The 14,453-nt window shown below is 33.8% G+C and overlaps 1 protein-coding gene across 1 annotated transcript in view; it reads right to left on the reverse strand.

The window, feature by feature from the left end:
- LOC143399526 (uncharacterized) overlaps positions 1-14,453 on the reverse strand; it is a 48,549-nt gene that overhangs the window by 19,275 nt on the left and 14,821 nt on the right. The window contains exons 3-4 of the mRNA XM_076856235.2: positions 4,605-4,638; positions 1,962-2,034 (exon numbers count right to left, since the gene is read on the reverse strand). Of these exons, the coding sequence (XP_076712350.2) occupies positions 1,962-2,034; positions 4,605-4,638 (107 nt within the window). The remainder of the gene's footprint in view (positions 1-1,961; positions 2,035-4,604; positions 4,639-14,453) is intronic.

Below are 14,453 nucleotides of genomic sequence, written 5' to 3' on the forward strand. Positions count from 1 at the left end.
ATGCACAGCTAGTTCTCAAAATAAGAGATACAAATGGCCAACACTTCAGGGAAAAAAAAAAGTAACATCTTTATCAATCGGTAATATGCAAATCAAAACAACATCAAGTTCCCATTTTCCACCATTTAAAAAAGCAATCATCAAGAAGGCAAATAATATTGGGAAGATGAGGAGAAAAATCTCTTACATGTGAATGGCAGGATCATAAATTACTATATCACTATGGAAATTCATATGAAGGCTACTCAAAAACTGAACATAGAACTACTTTATTATTCAAATATACTACTCAGTACTTACCAAAAAATATTAAAGTCAGCTTATTTTAGAGATATACATATGCCCATCTTGCCATGACACTATTAATAATAGGCAAGTTATAGAATCAGGCTAGATGCTAGTTAATAAAAGAATGGATAAAGAAAATGTGGTATATATAAACAAGGAAGATTTCTATGCTTAGAGAACAACAAAACTAAGTTAATTTTAGGAAAATGACACTATTAATAATAGGCAAGTTATAGAATCAGGCTAGATGCTAGTTAATAAAAGAATGGATAAAGAAAATGTGGTATATATAAACAAGGAAGATTTCTATGCTTAGAGAACAACAAAACTAAGTTAATTTTAGGAAAATGAATAAAACACGGAAGCATAATGTTAAATAATATAAGCCAGACTCAGGAAACAATATCATATATTTCTCTCACATGGAAAACTAGAGGTGGAAATGTTCAACATAAAAATAGATGAATAATAAATTTTATCCATTAGCTCTTCATAACTGAAATAAAATTAAAGTAATTTCAAAAACAAAAGATATCATTTACATTTAACCTTATTTTAGCTTCTCCAGGATATTTGCAAATATATTTCCTAACCTGGAATAGTTCATAAAATAGTAGTGTTTTACAATAAACATTAAAGTAAGTAAATACAGAAACATCTAAAATTTGAAATTTCAAAATTTGACATAGAATTTATATATTTTAAGAAACTATAATGGAAAAACAACAATTCTGAAACTAAAGTATTACCATACAATTATTGAGTGTTTCTGCTTCCAGAACTGGTAATTACTTTGCACACACCATTTATTCTTTGATTAGATTAAGAATAAATTTTTAGAAAATTTCATTACCTCAAATTTCTTTAGAATTTTTATTAGTTCTTTTCAGTTATACGTCAAAATAGAAGTCATATACTAGAATATAATTATAAAAGCATAGAATATAATTTGTTCTAATTCAGGACCCAGTACTTCCTTCTGTTCTTCTAATCTTTCTGCTATTTACTTATAGTTTTTTTTTTTTAATTACTGTCACTTTTAGTAGAAAGACTCAAAGTATGGATATCCAAGCCATTTTAATACAAGTATTAAGATACAGATTCTAGATTTCTGGGTTGCCATAATTCCCAATATTACTTTAGTATAAATATGGAGCCACAGAAAGAAATAGAGAATATAGGTCTCCTCAAATGCTATGATACCAAAATATCAAGGGTCCAAGTAAAAAAAGAAAAGTTATGTGCAATGTATATTATATATTCCAAACTAAAGGCACCAGGGAAATTCCACAATTTTATAAAAATTAATTTAGGCATGAGTATTGTAAGTCATGTAAGAATGATTTAAAAATCCCAGTAATGAAAACTGATACAAAAAATCCTTGAATAAATATTATATTTCCTCTACAGTTAGAAAGCTGTTTTTAATGCAATTTTTCTTTCACTACGTATTTCACAGCCCATTGTTACTTCCAGCCCCCACGATCCCCAAGTACTTGAGAGAACAGTGATACAAAAAGCATTAAAAAAAATCAACATAATTCTTTAAAATGGATTCTTAGCAAATATTCATATAAAATATAAGAAAAATATAGCTAAATTTTCAGCATTAACATCTTAAAACACAAAATTCAGAGCAAGAACATGAGGTTTTTTACAAAAGATCACTTTACCTTAATAGGAGCTTCATAGCTGTCCTGAACCATTGCAAACAAGGAATCACCTGAGTGTGATTTTTTGATAGATCTTTAAAGCAAAAATGTATAACAAAAATGGTGAATAGTTTTCTTTTTAAAATAAACTCTGTTTAATTTAAGGTATAACTTATTAAATGGTGTTTCTTGATTGATTCATTAAAATATGACCTCCAATTTAACAAAATAGCTTGTGTTCACCTCTTTCTGACTCTACTGCTGTGAATCTATAAAATATTCAATATAGATATTAAGGCACTCTTAGTTCCAATTCAGAGCAATAGCCAATACATGAGCAGAAACAGATAATAATTTGTTCTTGCAAATTGCCTGTCTTAAAGGCTGAATTTAAAACCCAATTAATGGCTGACATTTCTTTTTCACCTGAACTGAAACAAACCTCTGGTAACACAAGACAAGATAACAAGAGGCACAGTTCTCTCTCGTGAATATCCAGGAGTCAAATACTAAGCAATGTTGTTCTTCAGCATTGAAATCACCAATAATAATACACTATTTATTCCCTCTACCCACAAATAATGCACAGAGTTCTCTGGAACTTTAAAAATTATTGAAATTTAAAGAGTGAATATATATATATATGTTATTTAGAATACCTTTGTCAGAAACATTGAAATAAATTATAAAATTGATTTTTCCTGTATAGGTCTCACTTTATTCAGGTCCTCATAAACTAGCAAGCCCTTTAAAACCTTTACAAGCACTCAGACACCCGGGGGGGAAAGACTGCCAGAAAAGCAGAGTCTTGGTATTTGTACCTCTGTTTCCCTAGCTATTATGTAAATACCCTCCTTTCTCTGGGAATCCATTTCCCAGTCACTCATCTGCAAAACTCAGTGGCAGTCTGTAAACTTGAAATCTACATCCCTTGAATATTCAGATTCCTGACACAAGGTTAAACTAAATGGAGTCTCAATCATTGGCCTGTCTGAATACCTTTTCAACTACTCAACTGAAGATTTGTAATAACTTTCCCTGCCCATCACTCCTTTGCCCAGCACTACATGTACATTTTAAGGACATCAGCAGTTTGGAAAGAAAGTGAAGGTGAATGAAAACCTGTTTTGTGCCACAGATTCATGTATTCTAACAATTTCCACAGTCTGTTTCACTAGTCTCTAATCCATTCTTGCATCGCAGAGATGAAAACAGGCAAAATACATGCTATTAAGACTTCCTCTAAATTTTGTATTAATATGCCTTTATAGAGAGCTTTTAATATTCTGTGTCCTTCATTCCTGTTTTGTGCTCATCAAACTAATCATAAACCCTAAGATTTTGGTCTCTTTTTTAAAATGCTTATTCCTACCCAACACAATGTTGTTACTCTGGGTGAATACTTTTATAGCCCTTTCCTTCACTAGTTAAATTTTGAACCTCTACCAATGTGTTCACTTAAAAATTCTAGTCTTGTCCTCTTTAGTTGGATTCCTATAGTCAATCTTCAATCTATTATTTAAAAAATCACCTTAAAATGATAACCAAAAAATATACTGAGCTCAGAATTAAGAAAGTGGAGTTTAAATCTCATTGTTGTCATTGTTTGTACCCAGAAAACTCCCTTAAATATATTTAAGTTTCCGGTACATCCTCAAAACTATCATTTGGCTGGCATGTAGAACACATGCTGAAAGATAAGAAGGTTTCTAAAATTCCTTAAAATTCTTAAATTTCTAAACTTTTGATCTGTCAAAAGAAAAAAAATATTCAATTGACAAAATAAAATAGAAACACAAAGAGAACAAAACAGAAAATACAAATAGAAATTAGATAAAAGTTTATAGTCATAAAAAAGGAAAAAAATATAAAAGTAAAAGTCTTCATAAAATTGTTAGGGGTAGTAATTGAAGAGAAACTAACTGGAAAATCAGGAAGTAGAGAAATTAGAATGTCCTCTAAGGATTAATATAAGTAATACAACATTGTCTAAATAATGTTATTCATAACTTTCAGTAAAATAATTTCTCTACAGCACTTGCCTGATCTTCTTGTTTACTAGAAACCATGAGGCCATAGCTCTGTGAGATTTTCCATAAAAGCTTTTGATATATTAAGAAAAAATCCTGATTACTAGTGGAACTGTCAATATCAGGACAAAATCTTGGACTACAACCTGGCTTATCAGGTAAAATATAAATCAGAATTAACACACAACTGCCTTTGACTTTCTAAATGATGATACACAATTTGAAAGTTAAAATGTGAATATATATGTTATTTAGAATACATTTGTCAGACACATTGAAATAAATTGTAAAATTGATTTTTCCTGTATATGTCCCACTTGGTATCAACCTGTACAGTGTAACAACACAATGGAGTTGTCAGCCAGGTAAGACTACAGTCTAAACACAGGCCTGAAACTTATTAATTACACAAATATGAAACAAATAGTCAACCTCTATGAATGACAGCTCTTTATTAGTAATTAACAGATTATAATAGCACAGATACTTTCAAAGTATTTATAAGATAACTTTAGGAAACAAGTGTTAACTGAATGTGGTGTCTGTCCCACACTAGAATACTCAACAAATCCTTCTACCTTCACTCTCCACTTAGTTAATAGACATTTTTTATTTAAAATCTATAAATTCATACCTTCTTAATGAGTCATCTTTAGGACTTTCTTTAACTATTAAATAAAACAGTAAAATATATAATTAATCAAAAACAGAAATATAAAATAGAAAATTTTACAACTCTGATGTTTTGTTATAAAATGTTCCTCCAGACCCATACTCATAGAAATTTTTAGAATTAATATTAATTGTATTTATGACAGGTAAGTAATGAATGCATTAACAACTCCTATGCTTCCAACTTTGTACTTATCAAATGCAAGGAAGAAACAACAGGAATTATCAAAGTTTGATACTTAAAAGTAAATCATTGGTCCCATAATCATAATCCTTATTAAAAGTTGCAAAAATGAAAAAAAAAACCTTATCATTGTCAAATAAAGTAGCATAAATATATAAGTGTCAAACAAGGGGAGACATGATGGTGAATTAGCAGGAAGTGGATTTTCTCACAGCTCCACCATATGGGACTCAGAGAGTGAGAAAACTGCTTCTCTGTGAGGTGGGAGATAAAAGCATGTCACTGATACTCAATATTGGACAGAGACCTTGAAAACTGGGGAATTTGGGGTATATCAGACAAAGGTGAGAAACAGAGCTGGAGCTTAGGATCTGATGTGATTGGGGGAAATCTGTACATTAGGACAAAAAAAGACTAAAAATTGATGCAGACAAGGGGCTAGGGTTGTGGCTCAGTGGTAGAGTGTTTGCCTAGCATGCATGAGGCACTGGTTTCAATCCATGTAAAATAAAATAAAGATACTGTGTCTACCTAAAACTAATTACATATATGAAAAGTGCAGCAGACAGTCTTGGAATGCAGAATGTGGGACCACAGGGTCAAGCTATTCTACTCATTAAACTGTGCATGAAAGTCACCACCAGTCTGCCTGGAATGTACAGAGAGCTGAAGCTGGAGACATATTTAAACATCTGCACTGCAATGGCACCAACTCAGACTGGAAATTTAGATCCATGTGTTGGGGCTCAGTCCGATATATAAATCTGGCAGACACCATCCACAAGACATAAACTGAGCCTAGCAAATCAGGAGAATTTCTGACATGGACAGTATTTCTCCTGGGGGTAATACTAGTCAGACAGGCCAAAGAGAGCCTGTCCTCCTCTCCCCCCTTGACACAGCTGTGCCCAAGACCAGTGGCAGTTGCTTCAAAATCTCAATGAGCAGGAGTGATGAACCTTGGTGCTTGAGGGCAGACCTAAGGAGGTAAGAAAGAACAGTACCCTGAAAAAACAGAACTGGTAAAGGACTGGCTTCCCTGTCCCATGAATGTAGCCCTGGGGAGAAGAGTAAAGTCCTAGGTGTGCACTGATTTATTTATGCCCAGTAACTCCCCATGAAATGAAACACCTGGGGCAAAGACAGGACCTCACTGCCTCCCCTGAGAACATATTGTAGAACCTAGCATGACCTATACCCTGGGGGTGGAGCTGACAGCACCTTTCACAGCTCCCCATACCATCCCATGGAGAATAGAAACTGAGAGATGAAAAGACACTTTGGAAGAGACAGCAAGCACATACTCTCAGTAACAATCCTGTTTTTTTTTCTCTTTTTAGTTTTTGTATGTGTACTGATGGATACATGAAGGACATTCATACACTTGTACATATTTATTTATGCTTTCTCATTTGTACTATTCTGAAACAGTTATTTTTCCTTACTCTGTTGTTAAGGGTTAAAGTTTTCAATTAGCCTATATTGGATTGAGTGTGTGTTCTGTTTCAAACCTTTTATTTCTTTTTGTTTCTATTTCTTTTCTTTTAGAAACAGTCAAATTCCATTATTCTCACTTTACTCTTTATTTCTTTTACTTGTTTTTCCTTCTTCCTCATAAACAATACATCCTATATCACTTTGCTTCTGCCCTACTCACATCTTGAAAACGCTAATCCTTTTCTATCACCATTGCTTTTTTCTTCATAATGAACTCTATTTTTAATTTCTCCCAGAACTCTTGGTTTATAAAACTCCACACACCACCACTAATGCTAAAGCAACAATTAATACAATTGAAGCTATAGAAAACACTTATTCTTTTATTTTATGAAAGATATAACTCATGATTACTTACTGTTGTTACTGATATAAATTGATACAGTTCTGTTTATTGTGCCAACTAACTTTGTGTGAAAATAAAAATTAAGCATGCAATTTAGTTCTATATTTTTATGCACAGTTGGTTGCAATTATTTGGCTCCCCCCCAATCTGTGAGCCACAAGATAACTACAGGATCACTAGAAATCGACAGAATAGAAGTTCTGTTACTAGAGATCCATTTTGATACATGAATAGACACACAAACAATATGAACAAGCAAGGGAACAAAGCATCCCAAACAAACCAGAATGACCCAAAAGCAGATTCCACAAAAACCACAGTGAAGAAAATATCAGAGAAGGAATTTTGAAAGTTTATATTTCAACCGATCTATGAGATAAAAGACAAGGTAAAAAGTAAAATCACAGAGAAGACACAAGAAGTAAAATATCAATAAGGAAATAGAAGTTCTAAAGAAAAATCAATCTGAAATTTTCAAACTTCAGAAATCAATAAACCAAATTAAAAATGCAATGCAAAGCATCACCAATACACTATATGACTTAAAGGACAAATATTCAGGTAATAAAGAAGTAGTGCATAATCTTGAAAATAAAGTTCATCATGGAGAAAAGATGTTACCAGACCATGACCAGAATTTAAAAATATATATATGGGATAATAAGAAAAGGCCAAATTTAAGATTCACTGTGATAGATGAAGGTATTGAATTTCAAAACAAAAAATGAACAATCTTTTCAATGAAATAATTGAAAATTTCCAAAATTTAAAGAATGAAATGAAAAATCAAACACAGGAGGTATATACAACTCCAAATATACAGAATTATAACACTCCTAGCCATAATAGTATGAAAATGCCTAACATACAGAATAAGTATAGAATCTTACTTATAATAAAATTTTAAAACTTGATAGTGAAAAATGATTGGTGATATTCAGAGGCAAACCGATTCAGATCTCAGCTGATTTTTCAAAGACCCTAAAAGCTAGGAGGTCTTGAAATAATATATACTAAGCTCTGAAAGAAAACGGATTCTGCATAGAATACTAAATTATATCAGATTTTAATATGAGATAATAACATCCATAATAAACAAAAGTTTAAAAAATCACAACTAGAAAGCTGGCATTATAAAACACACTCAATAAATATTTTATTAAGAAAAAATAAAATATGCAAATAAAAACGTACAGAAACCAAAATTAAAAGAATAGTTAATCAAAGTAGAATCTATTTCAACTTGATAACTAGAAATGAACCAAAATAACAGGAAAAATAAATTATCTCTCAATAATAACACTGAATGTTAATGGACTCAACTCATCAACACACATATACTGGCAGATTGATTGGGAAAAAAAAGAAACCAACAATAGCCTGTCTCCGAGAGACTCACCTCTTAGACAAATACATACACAGACTAACTGTGAAAGGATGGGAAAAACATATCATTCACATGGATCTTATACACAAGGTGTATCTACATTCATATCTGATATAATGGACTTTGAGCAAAAGTTCATCAGAACAGATAAAAAATTCCATTTTCATACTGCTTAGTAGAGTAATACAACAGGAAGAAATAATAGTGGTAAATATATATGCTCCAAACTATGAAGCATCTAAGTAATCAAAGAGCTCCTTCCCAATATAGAGAATCAAACAGATCACAACACAATAATATTGGGAACTTTAAGATGTGTCTCTCATCACTAGAAAGATCATACAAACAAAAGTTAAATATAGAACTAAAATTACAATAAATAATTTAGACTTAACAGAAATGCACAGAATATTTTACTCATCAATGACTGAATACATTTTCTTCTTAGCTGCACAGGGAACATTTTCCAAAATAGACCATATTTTAGTACATAAAGCAACCTTTCACAAATACCAAAAATAGAGCTAATACCTTGAACTCTGTCAGACCATAATGGAATAAAACTAGAAATCAACAAGATGAAAATTTAAAAAAAAACTAACACTAAGAGACTAAATTCACTATTGAATAATGAACAGATAGATGAACAAATCAGAGTTTAAATAAAAAAATTAAATGTAAATGAGAATAGTGATACAATATATAAAAACCTTTGGGACACTAGTAAGGCAGTTCTAAGAGAAATGTTTATAGCATTGAGCCCATACATTAAAAGAATAGAAAGTTACTGAGTAAAATAATCTAACATTATATCTTAAGGACCTAGAGAAAAACACTAAAATCAGCAAAATATAAAAAAATAAAAGTCAAAGATGAAATTGATAAAATCAAGATATAAAAACTGAAAAAGAAATGAATCAAAAATTTTTTAAATGAACAAAATTGATAAATATTAACCAAGCTATCAGAGAGAAATGAAAAGTACCAAAACCTATGGTGAAAATGGAAATATCAGCACAGATACTACTGAAACAGATCATGAATAGAAGCTATTTTTTAAAATCTATACTCCAATAAGCTAGAAAATCTAAAAGACATCAGTAAATTCCAGGTGACATGAGCTACCCAAATTTAACCAGAAGTATATAGAAAATTTAAAGAGATCAATTTCAAATAATGAGAATAAAAAGTCATCAAGACTCTACCAACAAAGAAAAGCCTAGGACCAGATGGATGCTCAGCCAATTTCTACCAAACCTTTAAAGAAGAACCAATACCAATCCTTCTCAAATTATTTCATGAAATTGAAAAAGAGGGAATTCTTCAAATTCATTAAATGAAGCCTATCTCACACTGATACTAAGTCCAGACAAAGATACATCAAGAAAAAAAAATTCAGACTAATATCCTTGATGAACATAGATGCAAAAATTCTCAATAAATACTGCTAAATCTCATACAAAAAATATATTTTAAAAAATAGTGCACATGACCAAGTGGGTTTCATCCCAGGAATGCAACACTGATTCAAATAATGGAAATCAATAAATGTAATTCATCACACAAATAGATACAGAGATGAGGACACTTGATTATCAAAATAGATGTAGCATCTATTTTTTACATAATACCCCATCTATTCATGCTTCAAACACTAGCAAAAATAGGAATGAAGGAATCATACCTTAACATTGTAAAAGCTATACATGACACACCCAAGGACAACATAATTATGAATGGAGAACAACTACAGAATTTCTTCTAAAAACTGCAATGAGACAGGGATGCCCACTTTCACTACTTCTCTTAGTACACAATGCAACTCTTAGCAAATACAAAATGTAGAGATAATACTCTGTAATCTATTGGATCATAAATGAATAAAACACCAGAAGACCAAATTCACGACTGAATGATAGAGAGATGAACAAATCAGGTTCTTTAATCTCTTGCCAGAGCAATTTGGCAAAGGAATGTAATTAAAGGGATATGAATAGGAAAGAAAGGGCTAAAACAAGCACTGTTTGAAGAAAACGTGATTCCATATAAAGAAGATCCCCTCAAAAAATACTCACTAGAAAACTTCTAGAACACAAATGAATTCATCAAATTTCAGGATACAAAAGTAACATTCATAAATCAACTTTGTTTCTATAGTCCAATAAAAGATGAGCTAAACGAGAAATTAGGAAAGTTATCCTATTCAAAATAGCATAAAAAAAACACTTGGGAAACAATCTAACAAAAAAGGTAAAAGACCTCTACAATGAAAATTACAGAACACTCAAGAAATAAATTGAGGAAGGTCCTAGGAATAGAAAGACTTCCCATGTTCTTAGATAGGCAGAATTAATATTGTCAAAATTACCATACTACCAAAAGTGCTATATAATTTTAATGCAACTCCCTTCCAGAGCCCAAAGATGTTCTTCACAGAAACAGAAAAAGCAATAATGAAATTTACTTAGATAAACAAGAGACCCAGAATACCCAAAACAATACCTAGCAAGAAAAATGAAGCAGGAGGTATCACAATAACAGACTTCAAATTACACTACAGAGCTATAAAGGCAAAACCAGTATGGTATTGGCAACAAAACAGATAAGACCACCAATGAAACAGAAGACAGAGACAAACCCACATAAATACAATTACCTCATACTAGACAAAGGCATAAATATCATATACTGGTGCAAAGATAGCCTCTTCTACAAATGGTACTGAGAAAATTTGAAATCCATATGTAGTAGAATTAAATTGAACCCTAATCCTCCCACCATGCACAAAAACTCAACTCAAAGTGGATCAATTACTTAAGTATTAGACCAGAATCCCTGCACCAGATAGAAGAATACATAGGCTCAAAACTCCAACATATCAGCTCAGGAACTGACTTATTAATAAAATCTCTAAAGCACAAGAAGTTGTTGGTGGGCCTGACCTTGGATCTACATGAAGGAATGCTCATCTTTCTCATTGTGCAGCAGGGATGTCCTAACATACAACATTATGTTTTGGAACAGAGTGTTGTCAGAACACTGGCAAGCACCATTTACCTGCTCCTTTGACAAGAAATTACTCCCTAGTTGCTAGACTCTTGGTGGCAGGACTCCCATAATATTATATGTTGTGTATCCCCTAAGGCCTATCATGACTGCTGTATGTAAATTGGAACATAGGCACTATGAAAGCTATTTTTGCTGCATAATATAGCAGAAGCAATTATCTGCAACTGTCTTTGGAGGGGTTTCTGTATGCCTTCAAGCTCCCAAGAGTAGATGCTGAAAGGGCAGGCCCCTCAACACAAAGTAAAACCAATTTTCAATAAATGGTGCTCCATCAAACTAAGAAGCTTCTTCACAGCAAAGACAAAAACCCAGAACATAAAAAGTGAGCCGACACAATAGGAAAAAATACCTTTGCCACCTGCACCTCAGAAAATGCATTAACTTCCAGGATAGATAAAATAATAATAATAATAATAACAACAACAACAACAATAACAAAAACAGCTTAAAACTAATAATAACACCATCACCCACCTCCACCCATTTAATAAATGAGCAAAGAAATTCAACAGGCACTTCACAGAAGAAATTCAGATGATCAACAAATGTATGGAAAAAAAAAACTACTACAGAAATTACAGAAAAGCAGTAAACAGATCAGGGACAGAAAGCTTACAAAGACATTCCAGTGTAGGAGACAGCAAATATGCTCATCTCTTACTTCCAGCTACTTTTTCTATCTTATGTGTGGTACAAACAAAACTTTACTTCCCCTAGGGACAAAAGTGTTGAAAGATGACAACCTTCAGAGTTTATACACTCTTATCCATACCACATGGTCATAGGGAAATACAGAAAGAAGCACTAGGGAGGTAGCAGCAAGTTGTTATGTAGTAATAGCTGATATGATTAAATATTTAAATAGGCTATGAACTCACTCATGCTTTCAGAATGAGCCAAACATTGTCTCTCCATATAGAAGAAATTCTTTCCCACTTCATTAAAACTATAAAACAAAACAAAACAATACAACAACAACAAAAGAATAAGACATTTACTCTGAGAGAATCTACTGGTAGGGCAGAGGAAAGAGCTAAGTGGTAATGTATTGCATAGAATGAAGGAGCTCTGGCTTCAATCCCAACAGTGAAATAAATAATGATGATGATGCTGACAATGATGGTGATGATGATGATGATGATGTGGAGGAGGAGAAGTACAAAGGACTTGTACTGTTAAAATTATATAGACTGAGTTTATATTCACCACTCAAAAGAAGAGGAGTATTTCAATTCATGCATGCTATTCACATTCTAGTCTTATTTCACATGGCAAGGTAGATGTAAAAGACCATTTGATGACAATTTTATAAACTATGACTTTTTTTAAAATATTTTTTAGTTGTAGTTGGACACAATTTCTTTATTTTATTTATTTTTATGTGGTGCTGAGGATTAAATCCAGTGTTTATCATGTGCTAAGTGAGTGCTATACTACTGAGCCACAACCCCAGCCCAAACTATGATTTATTGAGACTTTTAAATTCCATAAAGAAGAGTTTAGCTGGTCCCAGGAGAGCAGGATGGTCTATTTAGTACTGTGTTATACAATGTGATGTCAATTTTCTCAATCCTCCTCATAAGTGGAAGATGTTTATAGACTTCACACTTCTTCAGCATGCAATCTATATGCCCTCATGTCCTATACTGATGTAAAAAAGTACTAAAAGTGGAAGACAACAGCTTTAAATGTAGCCCACTCACAGAGAATGTGCCTCAATTTCCTGATGTTATGGGTTCAATCACTGGCACCACAAAAGCAGTGAGATCTATTTTTTTTCAAGTATACTTTTCCCTTTCCTGTTTGTTACCTGAATGATTCATGGACATTTATACATATTCATAATTTTTTCTCATTTGTAGTTTTTTTTTTGGTACTGGGGATTGAACTTGGGGATATTCAACAACTGAGCCACATCCCATTCCTGCTTTGTATTTTATTGAGAGAAAGGGTCTCACTGTGTTGATTAGCTCCTAGCCATTGCTGAGATTTGCCTTGAACTCACAATTCTCCTGTCTCAGCCTCCCAAGCTGCTGGTATTATAGGTTTGTATCACTGAACCCAGAGATTTCTAGCATTTTTGAAGCAATTTATTTTTCATAGATCAACATTTTGACCTACCAATAAAGAAAAGTCCACAACTAGATAAATTCTCTGCAATCCCTACCAAACCCTTAAAGAAGAACAAACACCAATACTCCTCAAATTATTCCATGAAATAGAAAAGGATGAAACACTTTCAAACTCATTCTATGAGGGAAGAATAAACCTGATACCAAAACCAGACAGAGATACATCAAAGAAATAAAACTTTGGACAAATATCCCCAATGAATATACATGCATCAACTCTTAATAAAATACTGAAAAAAACTACATACAAAAACATATTAAAAACATAGTGCATGCTGGCAACATGGTGGTGGGCGCGGAGAGATCAAGTCTCTGACCTCTTCAGCTGAGTGGGCATAGGGAGTCGTAAACCGTCTAAATGCTGTTTGCTCAGGATCACTAGGCAATGCTGAGCTGATGTGGATCTGGGGCGAACAGTCTGGGCCTCTCAGAACACACACCAAGCCCGGATTGGCTGAATTCAAGCTCCTGTTCGCCTGCTTCTCACAGACAAACTGCTCTGACTCAGCACTAAACAATCTCGCTGAAACAACTGGTCGGCCCTTCTGAACCTGCGGAGGTTAATGCCAACTGAGCCTTCATAGGCAGTGGACACAGGATTAAGATGGGGCTTGGAAGAGCCAGTCAGGACCCACCCATTGCATTGGCCACCCAGCAAAGAAAATGAACTGTCGCCATTTGCATGGGATACCACCATGGCAGAGAGCTGACATCACCAGAATGCGGCAGAGGAGATAACTTCATTGAAACCAGCAGCGACAGGTGTGTAACCCCCTAGCCTTCCCTCTCCACACAGCAGGGAAACCTTAAGGGCCCCTCCCAGCTCTCCCTTGAGCATGATAGCCAGACCAAGGAAATCAGGAGTGGCGCGGGACCCGTGGCGCGGGACCCCCGGCTACCGCTCCCACCAGTGCTGACAACTGAGGTCTCTTGCACCAGCTACCAGAGGCGTGGCTACCAGAGGGCAAGAAAATTTTGCTGAGAGTTCTCAGCCCCAAGCTCCACAACTTAGGGTCTGAGGGAATGGCAAACAGGGAGAGTGTGCCCAGTCGTTCATGAAAATAGGGCTCCCGGAAGCAGCAGACCTGGCGTGTAGCCAGTATTGTGGTGAGCATCACCAGTGAGCAGGGCCTGGCTTGAGGAAAAGTGGGGAAGTGACTAGACACAAGAGAAGGCCCTAGGCACTCAGGATTGGA

The sequence above is a fragment of the Callospermophilus lateralis genome, chromosome 5 (assembly GCF_048772815.1).
Source record: "Callospermophilus lateralis isolate mCalLat2 chromosome 5, mCalLat2.hap1, whole genome shotgun sequence".
NCBI lineage: Eukaryota > Metazoa > Chordata > Mammalia > Rodentia > Sciuridae > Callospermophilus > Callospermophilus lateralis.